The sequence below is a fragment of the Podarcis cretensis genome, assembly GCF_951804945.1.
Source record: "Podarcis cretensis genome assembly, chromosome: 1".
Lineage (NCBI taxonomy): Eukaryota > Metazoa > Chordata > Lepidosauria > Squamata > Lacertidae > Podarcis > Podarcis cretensis.
The window spans coordinates 86981535-86998022 of record NC_137170.1 but is presented as its reverse complement, the minus strand read 5'-3'; the positions used below and the strand labels follow the sequence as shown (position 1 = coordinate 86998022).

Genomic DNA, 16488 nt, shown 5'->3' with positions numbered 1-16488 from the left:
GCATTTCTGCTTGACTATATTACTAAGACCTTTAAATAAAGGTTTCTCTAGGCTACAGGCCAGAGCTAATCACCTAGCACAGCAGAGGAGGATCTAAACTGTCTTAGCTGCTAAAGGCTGAGAGTGGGAAGGGAGGAGATGGCAGTAGGAGCAGCAGTGCCTCATCATCATTCCCACACATCCTCCTCCTCCTTCTCATGACACAGGGAGCTCAGCAGATGGTAAGTGGGATTCAGCCTTGAGCAGTTTTGATGACGTGCCTAAGCCAGTGGAATGACTGACCTCTGGGGTTCAGGGATATCTGACTTCCCTGCCAAGCTCATATCCTTCCTGTAATCCAAATGCAACTGATTTGGCTACTGTCCTACATGTGAGGGGCAGTATATAAAAATCCAGCCCAATGTGGACACGGGGCAGCTGCAGTTCCTGGACCACATGGCAACGAGAGCTAGAGATTTCTGTGCATATGGTCAGGCCACATTAACAGTTCAAGCCACGGGTCCCCAGATGTTGTTGGACTACAACTCCCATCATTCCTAGTTACAAGACTAATGGTCAGAATGATGGGAGTTGTAGTCCAATAGCATATATATATATATATATATATATTGTAATAGATATTTGCAGCAGCAACCTGTACTTTGGAACTCTCTGCCTATCAACATTAAGGAAGTGCCATCACTGCTCCTTTGGACACCTGCTGAAAACTTTTGCTTCAGCAGAGCTATCCAGACACATCAATTGGTTATAGCTGTTCTTAAATTCGCTTCAAATGTTTTATTGCGTTTTATTGTTTTCTATGTGTTTTTAACCGTTTTAAAATGTATTCAGTTGTACTGTATTGTTATTACCGAAGTGTTTGCTGCCCTGGGCTCCTTTGGGACGAATTCCAGGATACAAATTTAACAAAGAACAGAAAGAACAGCCAGAATATCGGCCCACAGACAAAAGTGGATGGAGCAATGGAAGTGATTCTTACCTTTCTTCAGCAGGGTACATTCCAAAAAAGCAAATGTGAGATGTCTCTACACACCCCGACCCCCATCTCTTCCTCTTCCAAACAACCAAGCGAGTGTAGAACCACACACAAAGAGGCATTATCAGACAGAGTTCAACTACCCATTCAAACCAATAATGCTGGAGGGGGGCACAGAGCAGGGCTGATGAGGGGGCATGGCCTTAGGAGAACATCAGTCCTCAGGCAAGTCAAGGCAGAGACTCCAAGGTGGTGGGGCTGCATTCACCCAAGACTGGGGTGTCTCAGCACATAAAACATTGTTTACATGGTGTGTCTCTGCTAGTAGAAAGCTTTTCCTAGACAAAAAAAACTAAAACAAAACAATTCTTTTTTCTAAATGGAGGTCTGGGAAATTCACTGTACAGTACTAGAGCGGGGAGCGATGCAAACAATAGTTGCAATCCAGCCAGAGGTAGACCGACGAAGCCGCTGGAGCAATGCAGTTGGGGGCGGGGCAGAAGTGGACAGTCTCACAAGGTGCCATATGGCGAAGGAGCCAGCGTAGGCTGTTCGGCAAGCGGGCTTGCACAGTGGTGGTGCACAACATAGTAAGGATCTCAGGTAGTGCGATGCGCGGGGGCGGGGAGGAAACCAAAATCGGAGCGCGAGGCGGGGAGCGGGGGAGGGGTAGAGAGATCCACCAAGGCGGCGATTGATGCAGTGCCATGACAATAGGGAAGCGCCAAGGGCCCGCCGACGCAACGCACTGGAAGCGGGGGGGGGGGGGCGGGATGAATGCCTAACAAGTGCTCCTTGAGCGGATAGGATCCCGCGGAGGAGGCTCTGCGGGTGTGCGTGCCTGTGTGACACACGCTCGCCTGTGCGGAGCCCCCGCTACCACCGCCGCGCGCTCTAGGCCCTAAGCGGCGCGGGGGATGAGGAGGGTTGGGGGCGGACGGCGAGGGAGGAGCTGGAAGGGGAACGGAAGGAAGAAGCAGCGGCAGCAGCAGCCTATTTGTTGTGTCCGCGGCGCGCGCCTGGCTGCATCCGCTCCAGGCAGCCTTTCTCGGCCGCCGCGCGCGCGAGGAGCGGCGGAGGAGCGGGGGGGGGGGGGGCGGCCGAGGGAGAGGACCTGGGCGCTGACGTCACGCGGAGCTGTCCCTCAGCACCGGGCCGAGCCGGGCGGGCTCTGGCGGGCCGGGTTCGAGGCCGGGCCGAGCAGGTAGGGGGGAACCGCCGCGGGGAAGAGGAGAGGGAGAGGGTTGCTGGCTGGGTCTGCTGCTCCTTTGCAGCGCCCCTTGCCGGAGGAGGAAGGGAGACGGAAGGAAAGAGGGAGAGAGAGAGAGAGAGAGAGACGGTCGCCGCCACCGCCGCTGGGCTGGGAAAAGGGAAGGAGGACTCGATCGCGGAGCATTAAATGAACGGGATTGTTGGAGAAGGAAAGAAAAAAAGGCGGCGCTGAATGACTGGGAAGCGCACAAAGAGCGAGCTGGGCGCCTCGGCAGCGCTGGGTAAATGCCAGCGAGAGGAAAGCCATGGATGGCCGTGCCTCGCTGTCTCTCCTGCCCGGGGGCAGCAGGCAGTGGGAAGAAGTTGGAGAGGCAGCGGGGTTGAGTTCACGTGGACGCCCGTCACCCGCGCAGCCATGCTAAAGCAGCCCTGAAGGCCGCCGAGCCAGGGGCATGAAGCGGGTAGCGGACGGGTGCTATTCCAGACTGTCCCCCACACATACCCAACAGGCTTCGCCCGTCCAGGGCTGCGGTGAGCCACACATCACACTTTGCCAGGCTCAGGGATTATCAGCCTTCCCTCACCCCGCTGGAAGGGTAGTTCCAAAAAGTGTGTCTGCCTGAAGCCCCTACTTCTGGCTTGTGTTGCTTAGATGTGATTCCCCGCAGGGAGAACAATAAAAGCCCAGCCTTCTATTTCTAGTTATTAATTAGCATAAACCTATGTCAACAAAGGCTGAGTTTAAAAGAAACAAAAGCAAAATCCTCGATTGGCTGGATGAAAACAATCCTCCCGCTTCAAAAAGAGAACCATTGTATCCTAAGTCAAGATAGCTATCTGTAGGCATCTCTGGGTCCACCAGCCCAGGATCCCCTGGGGACCCCCTCTTTCCAAACAAAGGAAGTCTGGTGGGCTCCCCAGAAGTCTTTGCAGCTCTGTATCCTAGCAACTCTGCAGCTTCCCTTATGGGATCTGCCAGTCCCAAACAAGAATGAAACCTGGTCCAGCTTGCACTAGTGGCAGGAACAAGCTGATAAGTAGATGGAGCAGGCTGAGTTGTAAATGGATGAACAAAGCCAGGTATGTGTCAGGCAGGCAGAGGGGGGAGATGGAATGCAGGCTGGTGGAGCTAATCTACACCAGCCACCATAATGCCAACACAGGAACTACTTCAGAAAAGTTGTGCTTCCTAGAGAGGGGTATGAGTGTGGCTAATTTAGAGCTATCACTGCAGCATCACATTTTCCAGTTCTGCTTTCCATTTGAATTGATAGCAGTCAACATAGGGAATGGGTTTTCATCATACTCAATACTTGCAAAACAAAATAAGGAACCCTTTCCAGAAACACCTGCAAGTCCAAGGTTGGATGGGCAAGTTTTGTGCTTGGGAATAGAAAAGGTCAGCATGTCTTGCTATGGAATGGGATAGAGTCTGTCAACCAGATTGCAGTAGAGGGCTGGCACTGCATGGAGCCAGGCAATGTGAAGAGAGGCTATGGTATGGCCATGTGAGATTTGCACGGAACAGGAAAGCATCAGGTTCTTGCAACCTGGCTATGCCCCAGTAAAGTGCATTTCTCCTTTGAATCTGCCCCATGCTTGATATCCTTCAGACACACTAGCTACAGGGACAAAACAGCCATCCTATGCTAGGGCCCTCCAGTCGGCCACTGAGAGGAGCATAGACAGGAAGATCCTGAGCTAGTCCTTCTCTGGAGTCAAAAATTCTTAGGTGCAGCCCACAGGCTCTGGGTAGTGTGTGTTTATATGTGTGTAACGCTTGCAGCTGACTTTTGTACCAAGTGCGGTTGATTTAGGTGCTTTCCAATACAAGTGTTACAAAATCTTTTTTTTAAAAAAAAAACATTCCTAGAACATAATATAAATACCTTCTTGCCACCTCTGTGAAAACTCTGCACAGTGTTTCCTTAGAGCACAACTAGTGCAACTAGGAGTACCTGAAGGACAGGGGCCCTGTCCTGCAGATTCTCCTCAAAGTACTGCCACTCCCCTGGGTTACTCCCAGGTTAATAGGATTCTCTCATTAGGAGCTTTTCAGCAAGCTGTCACAGTAATCCCAGTGGCAGGAAGAGGATAAGGTGCCAAGGATTCCCTTCCATATTGCACACAGATCCTATCAGAGTAGGTGTGCCTAACCCTAGCCCAGAAGAAAAGTTCCTGGCATAACATTGTGCCCTGGCACTTTCCCCTAAAATAGGAACAGCTTGGTTATTCATGTTTCTGTATCCTGCAGCAAAAGGTGAGGCAGTGTCTTCCTAGTCCTTCCACAACTATCCTTCCCCCACTCCTACTAAGTAAGAATCCGCAACATGCTCTCATGCCTTCCTCATAGTGTCTTCTGTTGGTCTAGACCTGTCTTTCTTTCCTAAAACTTCATATGCAGAATCTACATTGTCACAACCTTTTCTTATCATCTCTCTTGCTGAGAGAACCTAGGATTGCAGTATTGGGCACAGCTCCTTTGTGGAGTGGCCTGGTTTCCAGGACAATCCCAGACATACTCCAATCAGGTTTCCAGGAAGTGGTATAAAGAAAGTTCCTCTGCCTCCCTATTCCTCTTCCCTATGAAATAATCAAGACTACATTTTTATGAAATGGTCAGTCTCCTTGCTCTAGTTGAGGGCAAAAGGGTTGTGTAGGCACACGTGAAGAGAGCCTGTGGGAAAGTGGGCACTCTTGCCCTCAATCACTGTGGAAGAGGATTCATCCAATTCCTGGACTGCAGTTGAGCCAGTTGGCCTGGAACCCATAGCAGGGTCATGATTCTCCTCTAGCTGCCTTGGGGGTGGGGAGCAACACTCAAATATATTAAACACTAAAAAGTATCAAGGTTTGAGTTTCCCTGCTCCCACAGAGGAGAGGAAAGGTCACAGGCTGTGGTACCTGGTGTCAGCCTGGGCAGAACCTTGTTTGTTCAGATATACACTTCTTAACAGGGTTTACAGATTGAGAGCCCCTCCTTACAGAACAGGTATCTGTGTCTGTATCAGAGCTACTTCTGGGCCCATAGCAGGCATTAGCTAGCTGTGAACTGCATTGGCCTTTCTTCCTCCCTAGGCAACAGGACCACGTGGAAAGAGGGAGATTAGAATAACTGGCAGGGATTTGGTGCGGAGTGGGGGGGAGAGAGCTGGAAAGACTGTGCCACAGAGAAAAACAAATTGGAGCTTGCCTAGAGATAAACTGTTAAGGGCTGGATTTTCCACACTTAGGTTTGGAATGATTTTGGCAGATAGTTGCTGGCATGATGCCAAATGTTGCTGTTTGGGAACAAGAGCATGACAGTTTGTTTGTGTCAGCTCCATGGATCTGTGTGATTTTCAGAGATATAAACTAGGTGAGTGATTTCTTTTGATTGAATCTTGTTATTGGTAGAAATGTGGAGGATTTTGAGGTTCACCAAGCTTCAATTATGCAAGCTTACATGTTATACAGATATGACTAGTTGAACATCTTGCATATTGCCATACCAACAAAAAGTTAGTTAGAATTGGACTAGATGATTCTCAGGAATCCCTTTCCAGCTCTATAATTCTATGATTCTACTTTGCATTTAGTAGCAATTTTTTGCTCTGAGACCCACATGGTGGCAATACTTTATTGATTTTAAAGTTGCCATTCCATGTGCACTTACTTGAATTAAATGGGATTTCTAAGTAATCACTCATTAGAGTGGACCAGAATTCCAATCCAGGAGCAAAGTGTTCAACAAGAGATCCTGGCATGAACTATGTACACAGACCAAGCATTTTGCTCCCACTTTCCCCAAACCAGCTTACATGTTCAGTGGCAGCATACCTCTGAACACTCTTTAAAAGATTAGACAAATTCATGGAGGATAAGGCTATCAGTGGGGCATAGCCATAATGGCTATGATCTTCCTCCGCTGTTGGAGGCAGTATGCCTCTGAATATGTCACCAGGGAGCACAAATAGAGAGGGCACTGTTGTACTCAGGTACTGCTTGCAGGCTGCCCTGGGGCATCTGGATGCTGTACTTGATGGGCCTAAGGTCTGATCCAGCAGGACCGCTCTTACATTCTTAAATGCTAGGAATAAACAACAGGAAAGGGCTGTTGCCCTCCAGTTCTGCTTTGGGGCTTCTAAGAGGCATTGGCTGGCCACAGGATGTTGGGATACTGTAGATGGAGCTTTAGTTTAATCCACCATATGTCTTATGGTCTTACATTTTCAATTATATTTAGAAGCTGTTTTTAATGACATAGACTACAGAAGCTTGTAGGAGGAACTACATTGGCCACAGTTGTGGCTATTACTCCATCCAGGATGCCTGGATTACCTGGCTCAGTTACAATGTTTATCATGGACCATTCCTGATTGTATGGCAGGTGGGTGTATATTAACCCCCCTCCAGATCAGTCAGTTTCCCACTGATGTTACTTGATGGAAAATCCTACATGGCACCTGGTATTCTGAAGATGTTGGGAATGAGCCCAGCACACCTCTAATTTAAATCCCAATGTGTGGCTATTAACTCTGCATTTGTTAAGAGCCTGCATTAATTTTGCCCATTTTACTGCTGTCAGGCAGCCCTCTGTTTTCTGCAGAGACAAGTGGGAAAGCAACTTTCTGATAGTTTTGCTTATCACTTCCCTGTGAATGATATACAGTATTTACTTTGCATCTCTTGATCCAGCTTGTCTGAATACTGTGTGACATGATTCACTGATGTGCAGATCATGAGGCGATGATCAACCAGATAGTGATGATACAGGGGGAATACATATGGCTGTGTAACAATTTACCTTGCCAGTCATCTGTGATCTTCTACCAGGTGGTGAGGAGGGTCCATTATTCCCATTGCTTCCCTAGATTTCTGACAGGGAATGGATGTGGGGGGGAATTGTCTTCACTGATAGCATAAGAACATAAGAAAAGTCCTGCTGGATCAGGTCAGTGGCCCATCTGGTCTAGCATCCTGTTCTCACAGTGGCTGATCAGATGCCCATGGAAAGTCCACAAACAGGAGCTGGTTGCAATAGTACCTTCCCCACTTGCGATTCCCAGTGACTGGGATTCAAAGGCATATTGTCTCCGACACTGGAGACACAACACGAAGCCAGAAGCCACTGATATCCTCCATGGATCTGTCTAATAACCTTTTAAAGCCTGTGGCAGGACGTTATGGATGACCAGCTTGTCAAATGGTTACATGCCTACCGCAGTAAAGCTTCCATTGGCAAATGATGAACTATGTTCTCCATACAGTGGGCAGCTTTGACTTGAGGTGACAACAGAAATTGAAGTTGCTTTGTCTTTGTGTGTTGAGCTGTGGAGGGGGAAAGTCCAAAGTTCTTAGTGTCAGCCGTTCTTGGTGTAACCCACATACCTAGAAGATTTACTTGCTGACATCAAATATTCTATATGTTGTTGTTGTTGTTGTTGTTGTTGTTGTTGTTGTTGTTGTTACGAAGTAAACCTTAGATCCTCCTAAGAATAAGAACTGGGCTAGCACAGTCCTCCTCAGGCAGTGCTTTTTCTGGATCTGTAGCTCCCAAACTTGATGGCAGGCCTTTCCATGCCACAAGGGTTACCAGCTCCTGCCAAGCCAGGAGCCACTTGGGAGTGGGAAGCAAGTGGCACTAGGATGAGCTGTTCTGTCCTTCTGTGACACAAGTTGTGTCTGTGGTTGCACTAATAGTGTGTGCATGATAGCCCCTTTTTATCTCTGCCAGTTGTAATGTGGGGGTTTCAGGGGATGTTTGAGGGCTATCAAGTGTCTGGGGAGCCAGCAGGGCGGACACATATTTGGAATAAGGGCCATTGGCACACGGCTTTTTTGGGGGGGAGGGGGGTTGCAGGTGGGATAAAAACTGAAGAGAATCAAGGGGGGGGGCGTGAGAGAGAAGTAAAGCCCCATTCCAAGAGCAGGCGGGGCTTCGTGAGGAAAAAGCCGAGTTGCTGAAACAAAGCGAAAAAGATATAGCCGAGGAGAAGGCCGGCGTTTGGTAATTTCTCAGCATCCAATGGGAAAATGACTTGTTTTCCTTAGCAACAGAGAGTGCACCAATCCGCAGGCGGCATGCTTTCAGTACTAGCGGCCATTGGTGCTGGCGTCAGCGGGGAGGGGGGAATGGCAGACAGACAGACATGCAGACAGACAGAGGCGGCGGGGAGGGGGACGCGCGCACGTTGGGATGAGATTTCCCAGGCTCCTGACCTGCTTGTGGGCTACATGTCTCCAGCCACGCTTTCTTAAAGTCTCCTCACCCATCCCCATGCTACTGAGCCCCTACCCTGCAAACACAGCTGTTCTGTGCTAGGGTGTGAAAGGGGACATTAGCAGTAGTAGTAGTAGTAGTAGTAATAATAATAATAATAATAATAATAATAATAATAATTTATTTATACCCCACCCATCTGGCTGAGTTTCCCCAGCCACTCTGGGCGGCTCCCAATCGAGTGTTAAAAACAATACAGCATTAAATATTAAAAACTTCCCTAAACATTAGCTACCATATTTCCAAAAACCTCACCTGTCTGGAAGTGGCTTCAGAAACACCCCACCTCCAACCCCTGTTGCATGATTAGAGTGTCTGGAGTGGGGAGGGCTTGGTTGGTGCTGGACGGATCTGAGCATGTGTGAGCAAGGGAGAACTAACACAAAAGGCTTTTCTCTGTTGTGCCTTCCAGCCTGCAATCCACCAGAAATGAGGAAATGGGGAGGGGTTGGGGGGCAGACAGGGCTCTAGCTTACAACAGCACTCAGGGACTCTCTAATCCGCACTTGCAGCTGCTTTCCAAGGCTGAACATCAGAGGTAAAGAAGAAGGAAGATGCTTCAGCCGACTAACCAGTCCTCCTTTGTCTTCAGAGCTGCTCTCAGCCAGCCAGCCAGCCAGCCATCCTGCACATAGGGTTAATGAAACTCAAATCTCTGGCAGATGCTTTCCCGAACTGCTACATCTCCCTCTTTGGTGACTCATTCTCCTACCCCACAGGTTCTTTGAGGAAGAAGGTGGGGTGGGGTGGGGGTGAGTGTTGGAAGTGGGGGAGCATGTGCGTTGCTAAAAGTATCATCTGTTCTTTGCTCGGTTGCCGTGGAGACCATACGGTGGCGATTCTCTTTATAGCCACATTTCTCCCCCCCCCTCCCCGCCGCCCCGCTTTTCCATTTTGGAAAGTTGTTGTTGTCCCATCCCTTGCTCAGCGCCCTCCTCTTCCTCCCAGCATTGCTCTGATTCCATTCCGACATGGAATATGCTGCTAAGCTCCCTGGCAGGCTGAGGCTGGGGTGACTCAGTGAGATTGGTACTCCTGGGACAGAGGTGAAGAAAGATCAATGGGAATCCTAGAGGCCCAGCTAGGATGCTTGGTCTGCTCTGCCCCTTGCATAATATATTGCCAACACTCAACCCATCTTTTTGCCTGCCAGGAATGACTAGTTGGACTTGGCTTGGGGCCCAGGGAGTGAGTGGGTGTTCCCATCTCTAATCTCGTCACTTTTTTTAAAACCCTCATTACAGCCTCCAGAAAAGTGGGAGTTGTTTCTTAATGAGTGGAACAGCCCTGCAGAGTGCGGAATACATTATGCCTTCAGGTCTCACCTTTTTTGTCCCATCCACCCTCAATCTCTCTCTCTCTCTCTCTCTCTCTCCACAGATGGAAGCAATGCCATGAGACAGCATCCCCCGCAGGTGACGGGGAGGGAGTGGGGAGCCTGACATTGCCCCAGGAGACCCTGAAGAGCCATGACGTCAACAGTACAGACCCTGCGTTTCCCGCTGCTGCCACATGTGCCAAACCAAGACCGGACATACAGCTGTGAGGAGGAGATTGAGCGGCGCTACCAAGTGGTACCCTCGGTGGTTTGCGCCATGTGCTGCCTCTTTGGGATCATCTACTGCTTCTTTGGTGAGAAAGGGTTTGGGTGGGTCTGTGTGCTGTCCTAGGTGCCTGGAGGACAGTTTGAGCTGAGGCATGGGGGCAAAGGAGATCAATGAACTCAGTGCCCTTATGAGGCCCAGGGAGCCCATTCCACTCAAAGCCAACCCTGTGTCACAGTATGTCTGCAACAGGCATGAAGTGTGACTCACGCTTGAGCTTGCACTCAAAACTATGGGGGCATTTTTGAATATGCATGTTTAGGATGAGGCTGCTAGGGAGATGGAAAAGGCAGGTTCCCAGTTTTTGTAGCTTACTGCTAGCTTGCTCTATTAGCCCTCCCCATTCAACACCTAATGCACTAAACAAGGGAGGGGGTTGATTTGTATTTTAATCATTATAATTTTGATATGCAATATGCTAACAGTTTGATATGGAAAAAAATAAATAAACCTAATGTAATTCCAAGCTGTTCCAACAGCAGAGAGCTGTGTTAATGCTTTTGATTCTACAGAAGACACCCAAGTGGGTGCTTTAGCCTGTATGGGTCCTTGCCAGTCCATGTGACTTACAGGAACTAGCATTAGTTTTCCAGACTGCATAACGGGGCTCCTTTGCTGACTGCATCAGCGTCCCAGGAGAAAAGCTAGCACTGGCTTTCCCTGAGACACTGCTGTGCATCCACTTATGCATTACACAGATCAGTTGGGAGTGTGGTGAATTCTCATGTAAGGCAGCATGCTCTTTGAAGCCCTGGATATTAGGACTCCCCAGCCTTTGTGATATAAGCACAGAATAGCTTTCTCTGTGTGTAAGTGTAGGACATTGCGTAGGTATTCTGCATGAGCCTCCTAAGTCAGAGGCCAGGACTTTCAGTGCAGGTGGCTCAAAGGAATGTGGATAGCCTGCCCTGCTCAACCAAAGAGATGGGCGACCCGTCCTGTGTTCCTGACTGCAGCAACAGCCGCTAGCATCCATTTCTTCCTTTCCTCAGGGTACCGATGCTTCAAGGCGGTGATGTTCCTGACAGGACTGATGTTTGGCTCCGTGATCATCTTCATGTTGTGCTACAAAGAGCGGGTGCTGGACACCCAGCTGAGCGTCGAGGCCTCCGTGGGCATCGGGCTGGGCATCGGGGTACTCTGCGGGCTGGTGACCATGCTTGTGCGCAGCGTTGGGCTCTTCATGGTCGGGCTGCTGCTGGGGCTGCTGCTGGCGGTGGCTGCGCTGGTGGTGATGGAGCAGTTCTACCACCCGCCTACCGTCTGGATCCCCATCGGTTTGCTGCTCGGCGTGGGCATGCTGTGTGCGGTGCTCACCTTGCAGTGGCAGCGCCTCTTCACCACGCTCTCCACCGCTGTCTTTGGCAGTGCCGTCATGACCGCCACTGCCGACTACTTTGTTGAGCTCTTCCTGTTGCTGCAGTACGTCTACGAGCGCGTCAAGGTAGCTCCCGCCCGGCCCATCTGCTGGTACAGCTGGGTCATCTTGGGCACTTGGCCAGTCTTGGCATTGTTGGGCGTCCTGGTGCAGTGGAAAGTCACGGCAGAGGGATATTCCCACACGGAAGGTGAGTGCGGTGCAGCAGGGTGGGTAGGAAGGGGGGTGGATATTGGTGTAAAATTTGAACTGTCATCTTCACTTGCCTGTGGCTCTTATTTATTGCCAGAAGGAAAACATTAGTGATTTCAGCCAGGAAGACAGGCTGTGGTTATAAACTGGGAGCCATCTTGAAGTTCCCTTTTCCACAAATTTGGCTGAGAGAGAGGGGAGAAGACACACAAGTCTGCCCCCTAACAATTAAATTGAGGATTATTTTTTATCTGTTGTTAAGAATTTAGCAGAAATTAACCAATTAATGCTTTGAACCCTTATTCTGAGTTACAGAGGGTACATTCCAGAGGGTACACCTTTTCTCTGAGGGCTAAACTACTACATATTGCATCCAAACAGTAGTTGCAACAAGCCTGTTAGCAGGTGATGCCTTGTATGAAAAGCATGAATCATGCTCAGCCACCTTGAGATTCCTGCTGTAGTGAAAGGAGGCTAGCTCCCTTAGGTAGCAAATGCTGCTATGTGCTGGCACCTCATTTATCTCAGTGGCAGCTTCCTGGAATAAAAATGGTTTGGAACTTTGCACCTTGAGGCTACAGGTGCATTCCCCAGTCACCACACCTAATACTTCATGTTGGCTCTGCCAATTATGAATTTACCTGGTTATGGGAGGTGGTATCCCAACTCTGCTTTTGGCTTTCACTTCATCCCACAGCAAAGCATTCCATTAGTGGCATCTGCTTGGTACCTTGGGCCACCCCTTCTGACCACACCCCCTTCTCTTCTCTCTCCTGCCCCCCCCCCCCAGTGATTATCAGTCGGCAGCAGCGCCGTGTTCAGCTGATGCGGATCAAGCAACGAGAAGAGCGCAAGGAGAAGAAGAAGAAGAGGCGGCCACACCCCCATCCCCACGTGCAACACAAGGCCCACCCACCAGAGCCTGCCTACCGTCGCAAGCCTAATCCTGTGCGCCGATTTGATGGGGATGTTCTCTCCCCAGTGAGTCAATGCCAGTGCCCTCCTGCACAGGGCTAGGGTGGTGGGACTGTATGTATTACACTGCAAAGAATCCAGTTCCCTAGGGGTAAAGACTGATGGGAGTCAACTTGCTCCCAGTTCTATTCCTCCAGGCTTTCCTGCTGTTTCCTTTGCTTTTGGATCATCAGTGACACACTTCCGCCTTAAGAGCCAGCCCTGTCAGTCATGCTTCCCACATTCAGAAACCCATCTGTATAGGACAGAAGTGTCTCTGTATGGAATTCCCATAGAGAGGAGCAGGGAAACAGTTCGGTGGGACTCCCAGCACTGTTGGCCACTCCCACCCCCCATTGATGCCTCTATATGCAGGAAGCCCACTGCGAGACAAGAACACCATGGCATAACATATATAGAGGGAAGATGGGTAGAGAAACTTTGTCCAAGTTCTGCTTTTTGCTCTACATTTGGCAGTTTCAGTTAGGAACCAAAAGCAGAGCTCTGTGTCTCCTAACATTTTCTTCATGTGTCTCTGGAAGTTCTGGAGGATTCTCTGCCTTGTACAAATAGTGTTGTCTGGTGGTCCTTGGGGAGCTTTGCTAATTGATGTGGGGGAAAGGCAGTGATTTTCTCATGACATAGCAGAAGAACAGGGTGATCTTTAAATGAAAGTGAACATGCTTAACTATGCCAGCCAATGCATACATCCAGTAAGTCTCTCATCAATTCATTCCCAAAGTCTTCCCAAGTACAAATAGCCTGGGACAAGCTGTGCTCTGTTGTGGCACCCTCCCTGTACTAGGGTGTTGAGCTTCATAGAAAACTAAGGTATTGTGATCTGTTCAAAATTGCAAGGTAACAGGGCTCTGACAGTGCCCCAGTATGGCCAATATGGAACGTGTGAATGGCAGACACGCGTTCTTAAACTTCTATGGACAGGCACCATAGAATATTGAATGGCTGTCTGTGGCTTCTGGACATACGCAGATTATCTGTCTAATAATGCACATCTGCAGTTCACACTTTTACTGTTCACACCTCACTGCAGCCCTTAGTTTTCCTGATCACAGCACAGAGAGGCAAACCTCAGCCTCCCTACCAGTCATTTCCAGCAGGACCAGAAGCTCCTCCTACCCCTACCCCAGGAAGCACTATGAGCCCTTTCCAATAGATGTGGGAGAAAATAAATCCTATTACATCTCAAGGCATTTTGTGGAAGAACAGCTGGTTCTTGGTTACTTGCAAGGAGAGGGTGATATGGCAGCCATTAGGAAGGGCCTTGTCCCAGGAATTGAGGTGGGAAGAGGCTGGACCTGCCCAAAGCACTCAGGAGCAAGTCACAGGCAAGTCCTTCCACACAGGGAAGTTTCAATCACAGATGGGGGATGGAGGCAGCACCCTCATCTTCTGCTTTCCTCCTCCTTGTAGAGCTACATACAGAGCTTCCGGGAGCGGCAGACGGGATCCTCTCTCAACAGCCTCCTGGCCAACGCTCATGCCACCATTGACATTGACTATGACTGTGGCTCCACCGTGCCCCTGACAACGGGCTCTGGCCCTGCAATGCGGGTATAGTGCAGCACCTCCCGCCAGGTCACAAGGACGCTGCCCTCGCACGGTCACGCAGGTCAGGCTGTGTGGGCTTAGCCTAGTGCCTGTGTTCCCGTGAGGACTTGCAGATACTCTTTGCTGGCATTCGTAGACCTGGCCTGGACATGCAGTTGTAGCCCAGTTTCTCTCACACTGCAAGGATATGCGGAATTCTCCCCAGCGCAACTCTGGCTCCAGCTAAGCTGCCCTGCAACAAGGGGCAAGGAAAGCGTACATGAGCAGGTGCTTGGGGCAAAGGGCTGAAGAGAGACCTGGTTGCTAACCCACCCGAGCCAGGACTGCGGAATGCAGTGAAGGGTGAAAAGGAAAGAGCCAATCGCCTGCATGAAAATGACAAGGAACTGTCAACATTCCCCACCCACCACTGTTGGAGTGACTCATAGATGGAGGGGCCAACGGGGTATTCCTGTGCTGTTGTCTTGCCACACGATGGACCCACTCCTTGTCCTGGAGCTTTGTCTTTGCCTGAACTGACCCCCACAAGGACTTTTTCAGGGCACAAGTGGTAGGATTTGACTCAGTTCACTCTAGTCTGGCTGGGGCAGCCAGCTCAGGGAAATGGGGTCCTCTGGGCCCCGGGCCCCTTGCCCATACCAGTGCCTGGCATACTGTTTGAATGGGCAACTCAAGGAGGGAAGGGAGGAGGGAGGGGTGGGCATCTGGGCCACCTGGGCTGGGCTGTCTAATTGTTGAAGTGTGCAAGTGTGAGTGTGTGAGCGTGTGTGAGGTGGAGCTGGAGCAAGTATGGGGCATTCGGCTGGTATCCAGGCAATGAGCCTTTTCGATACCCCCCTTCTACTTCCCCTTCCCCCTGTTCCTCATTTTGGTTTGAGGGTCAGGGTAGTCAGGGGACTGGGACTGGGGGGAACATCCATGTACATATTCTTGTTGCAGTTATTTGTATTAATTTATTATTGACAAAGAGTTGGGCCTGAAGAGCTCTGCTGGACCCGGGGTTGGGGGGACAGGGTCCTGCAGTCTTCGTATCTTTCCCTTCAGGCCCATGCCTGGGGATGGGTGTCACCCTTTTTTACCCTACCTAGCCTCAAAGAGCTGGGGTGGGAGTGTCCCCCTGCACCGGACCCTGTCAAAGTGTGGTGGCCCCCACATTTGGAGCTTGTCTCCTTGTTATCTATCATGTGGGAGGTGGGGCTGTGAGTCTCTTAGTGTCTCCTCTTTAAGGGGACAGGAGCAGGGAAGATTCACCACCTGTTTCAGGATGGGGGCAAGGGAGGGTCCAACACAGCTCAGAAAAGCCTCTCCTTCATGGAGAAACTGCATGTTTCTGTCACCAATCGCCACTGTTGTCACCACAGAAACCTTGCACTCTCGTTTTTCTTTGTTTTGTCCTCTCTTTCTCTTTGTATATGTGCCAAACGCTGCCGGGCTGCGGCTGCGCAAGTAAAAAAAAAAGCCTTTCAGAGCAGCCTCTCCATGAATGAAATGGGCCACAAGCGTTGGACTACGGCACAAACACTACCACACATGCATGAGCTTGGATCTTGGACATGGGCATGAGGCAAGCCTGGACTGGGCACAGGAGAATGAGGGTGAGGAATGGGGTCCACAACTTGAGGCAGCATGTGCAGCAGACCTTTAACCAGAAGAGATCCTGAGCCACCACTTCTTTCTGCATGGCAGTAGCATGGCAAACAATGGGTCTGTGCACATGGTGGTGGTCGGGGGGCATGAGCAGAACCTTGTTTGGAGGAAAGAGACCAGAGGAACATAGAGACCCCACTTGCAGAAAATTGGTCCATCTAGCTCAGTACTGTCTGCACCAATTAGCAGCAGCTCTCCAGAGTTTCAGGCAGGAAGTTCTCCCAATCCTACTTGTGGATGCTAAAGCTTGAACCTGATCCCATCTGCACATAGACCCTAGGCCCTTTCCCTGTGCTGTGTTGGCTGATGAGAGTTGTCGTCCAAAACATGGACAGCATTCTGTTGGGGAAGGCTGCTCCAGAGCAGGGAGGCAAACGTTAAACCATAGTTTTAGTTACACCCCAGACAATCCCTTCTTTGCACCCCCATCTGTGGGCTCTCTTCACAACCCATGGCCCTTCCTTCCTCTTCTCGGACTTCAGGTTTTCCCAGAGGGGTGGGGCTTAGAAATACATATGCACACACCTATCTATGCTGCCCAGTGTATGCGCCCTGGCATGGGGCTCTTCCCACCTCTTTTGCGAAGCCGGGTGTTGCCTCAGCCTCTCTTCTGCAATGGGGCATTGAGAGAAGGAGGAAACAGCAGTCACCTGTCACAGCAACACACCCACCTACTCGCCTGTGTTTTCTAGAT

General features: G+C 50.2%; 1 protein-coding gene across 6 annotated transcripts; it reads left to right on the top strand.

Annotated features, from left to right (window-relative positions):
• Positions 1–1455: 1455 nt before the first annotated feature.
• Positions 1456–15613, top strand: TMEM198 (transmembrane protein 198). Of its 6 annotated transcripts, none has more exons than XM_079986415.1 (5): positions 1456–1566; positions 9831–10082; positions 11047–11622; positions 12415–12605; positions 14010–15613. In XM_079986415.1, the coding sequence occupies exons 2-5, from the start codon at positions 9920–9922 to the stop codon at positions 14154–14156; spliced, it is 1077 nt and encodes a 358-aa protein (XP_079842541.1). In that variant the 5' UTR covers positions 1456–1566; positions 9831–9919; the 3' UTR covers positions 14157–15613. The 6 variants fall into 6 exon arrangements, with proteins under 6 accessions (XP_079842541.1, XP_079842539.1, XP_079842538.1 ...); XM_079986413.1 differs by having other exon boundaries at positions 1458–1579; XM_079986412.1 differs by lacking the exon at positions 1456–1566 and adding an exon at positions 1671–2180.
• Positions 15614–16488: the final 875 nt, after the last annotated feature.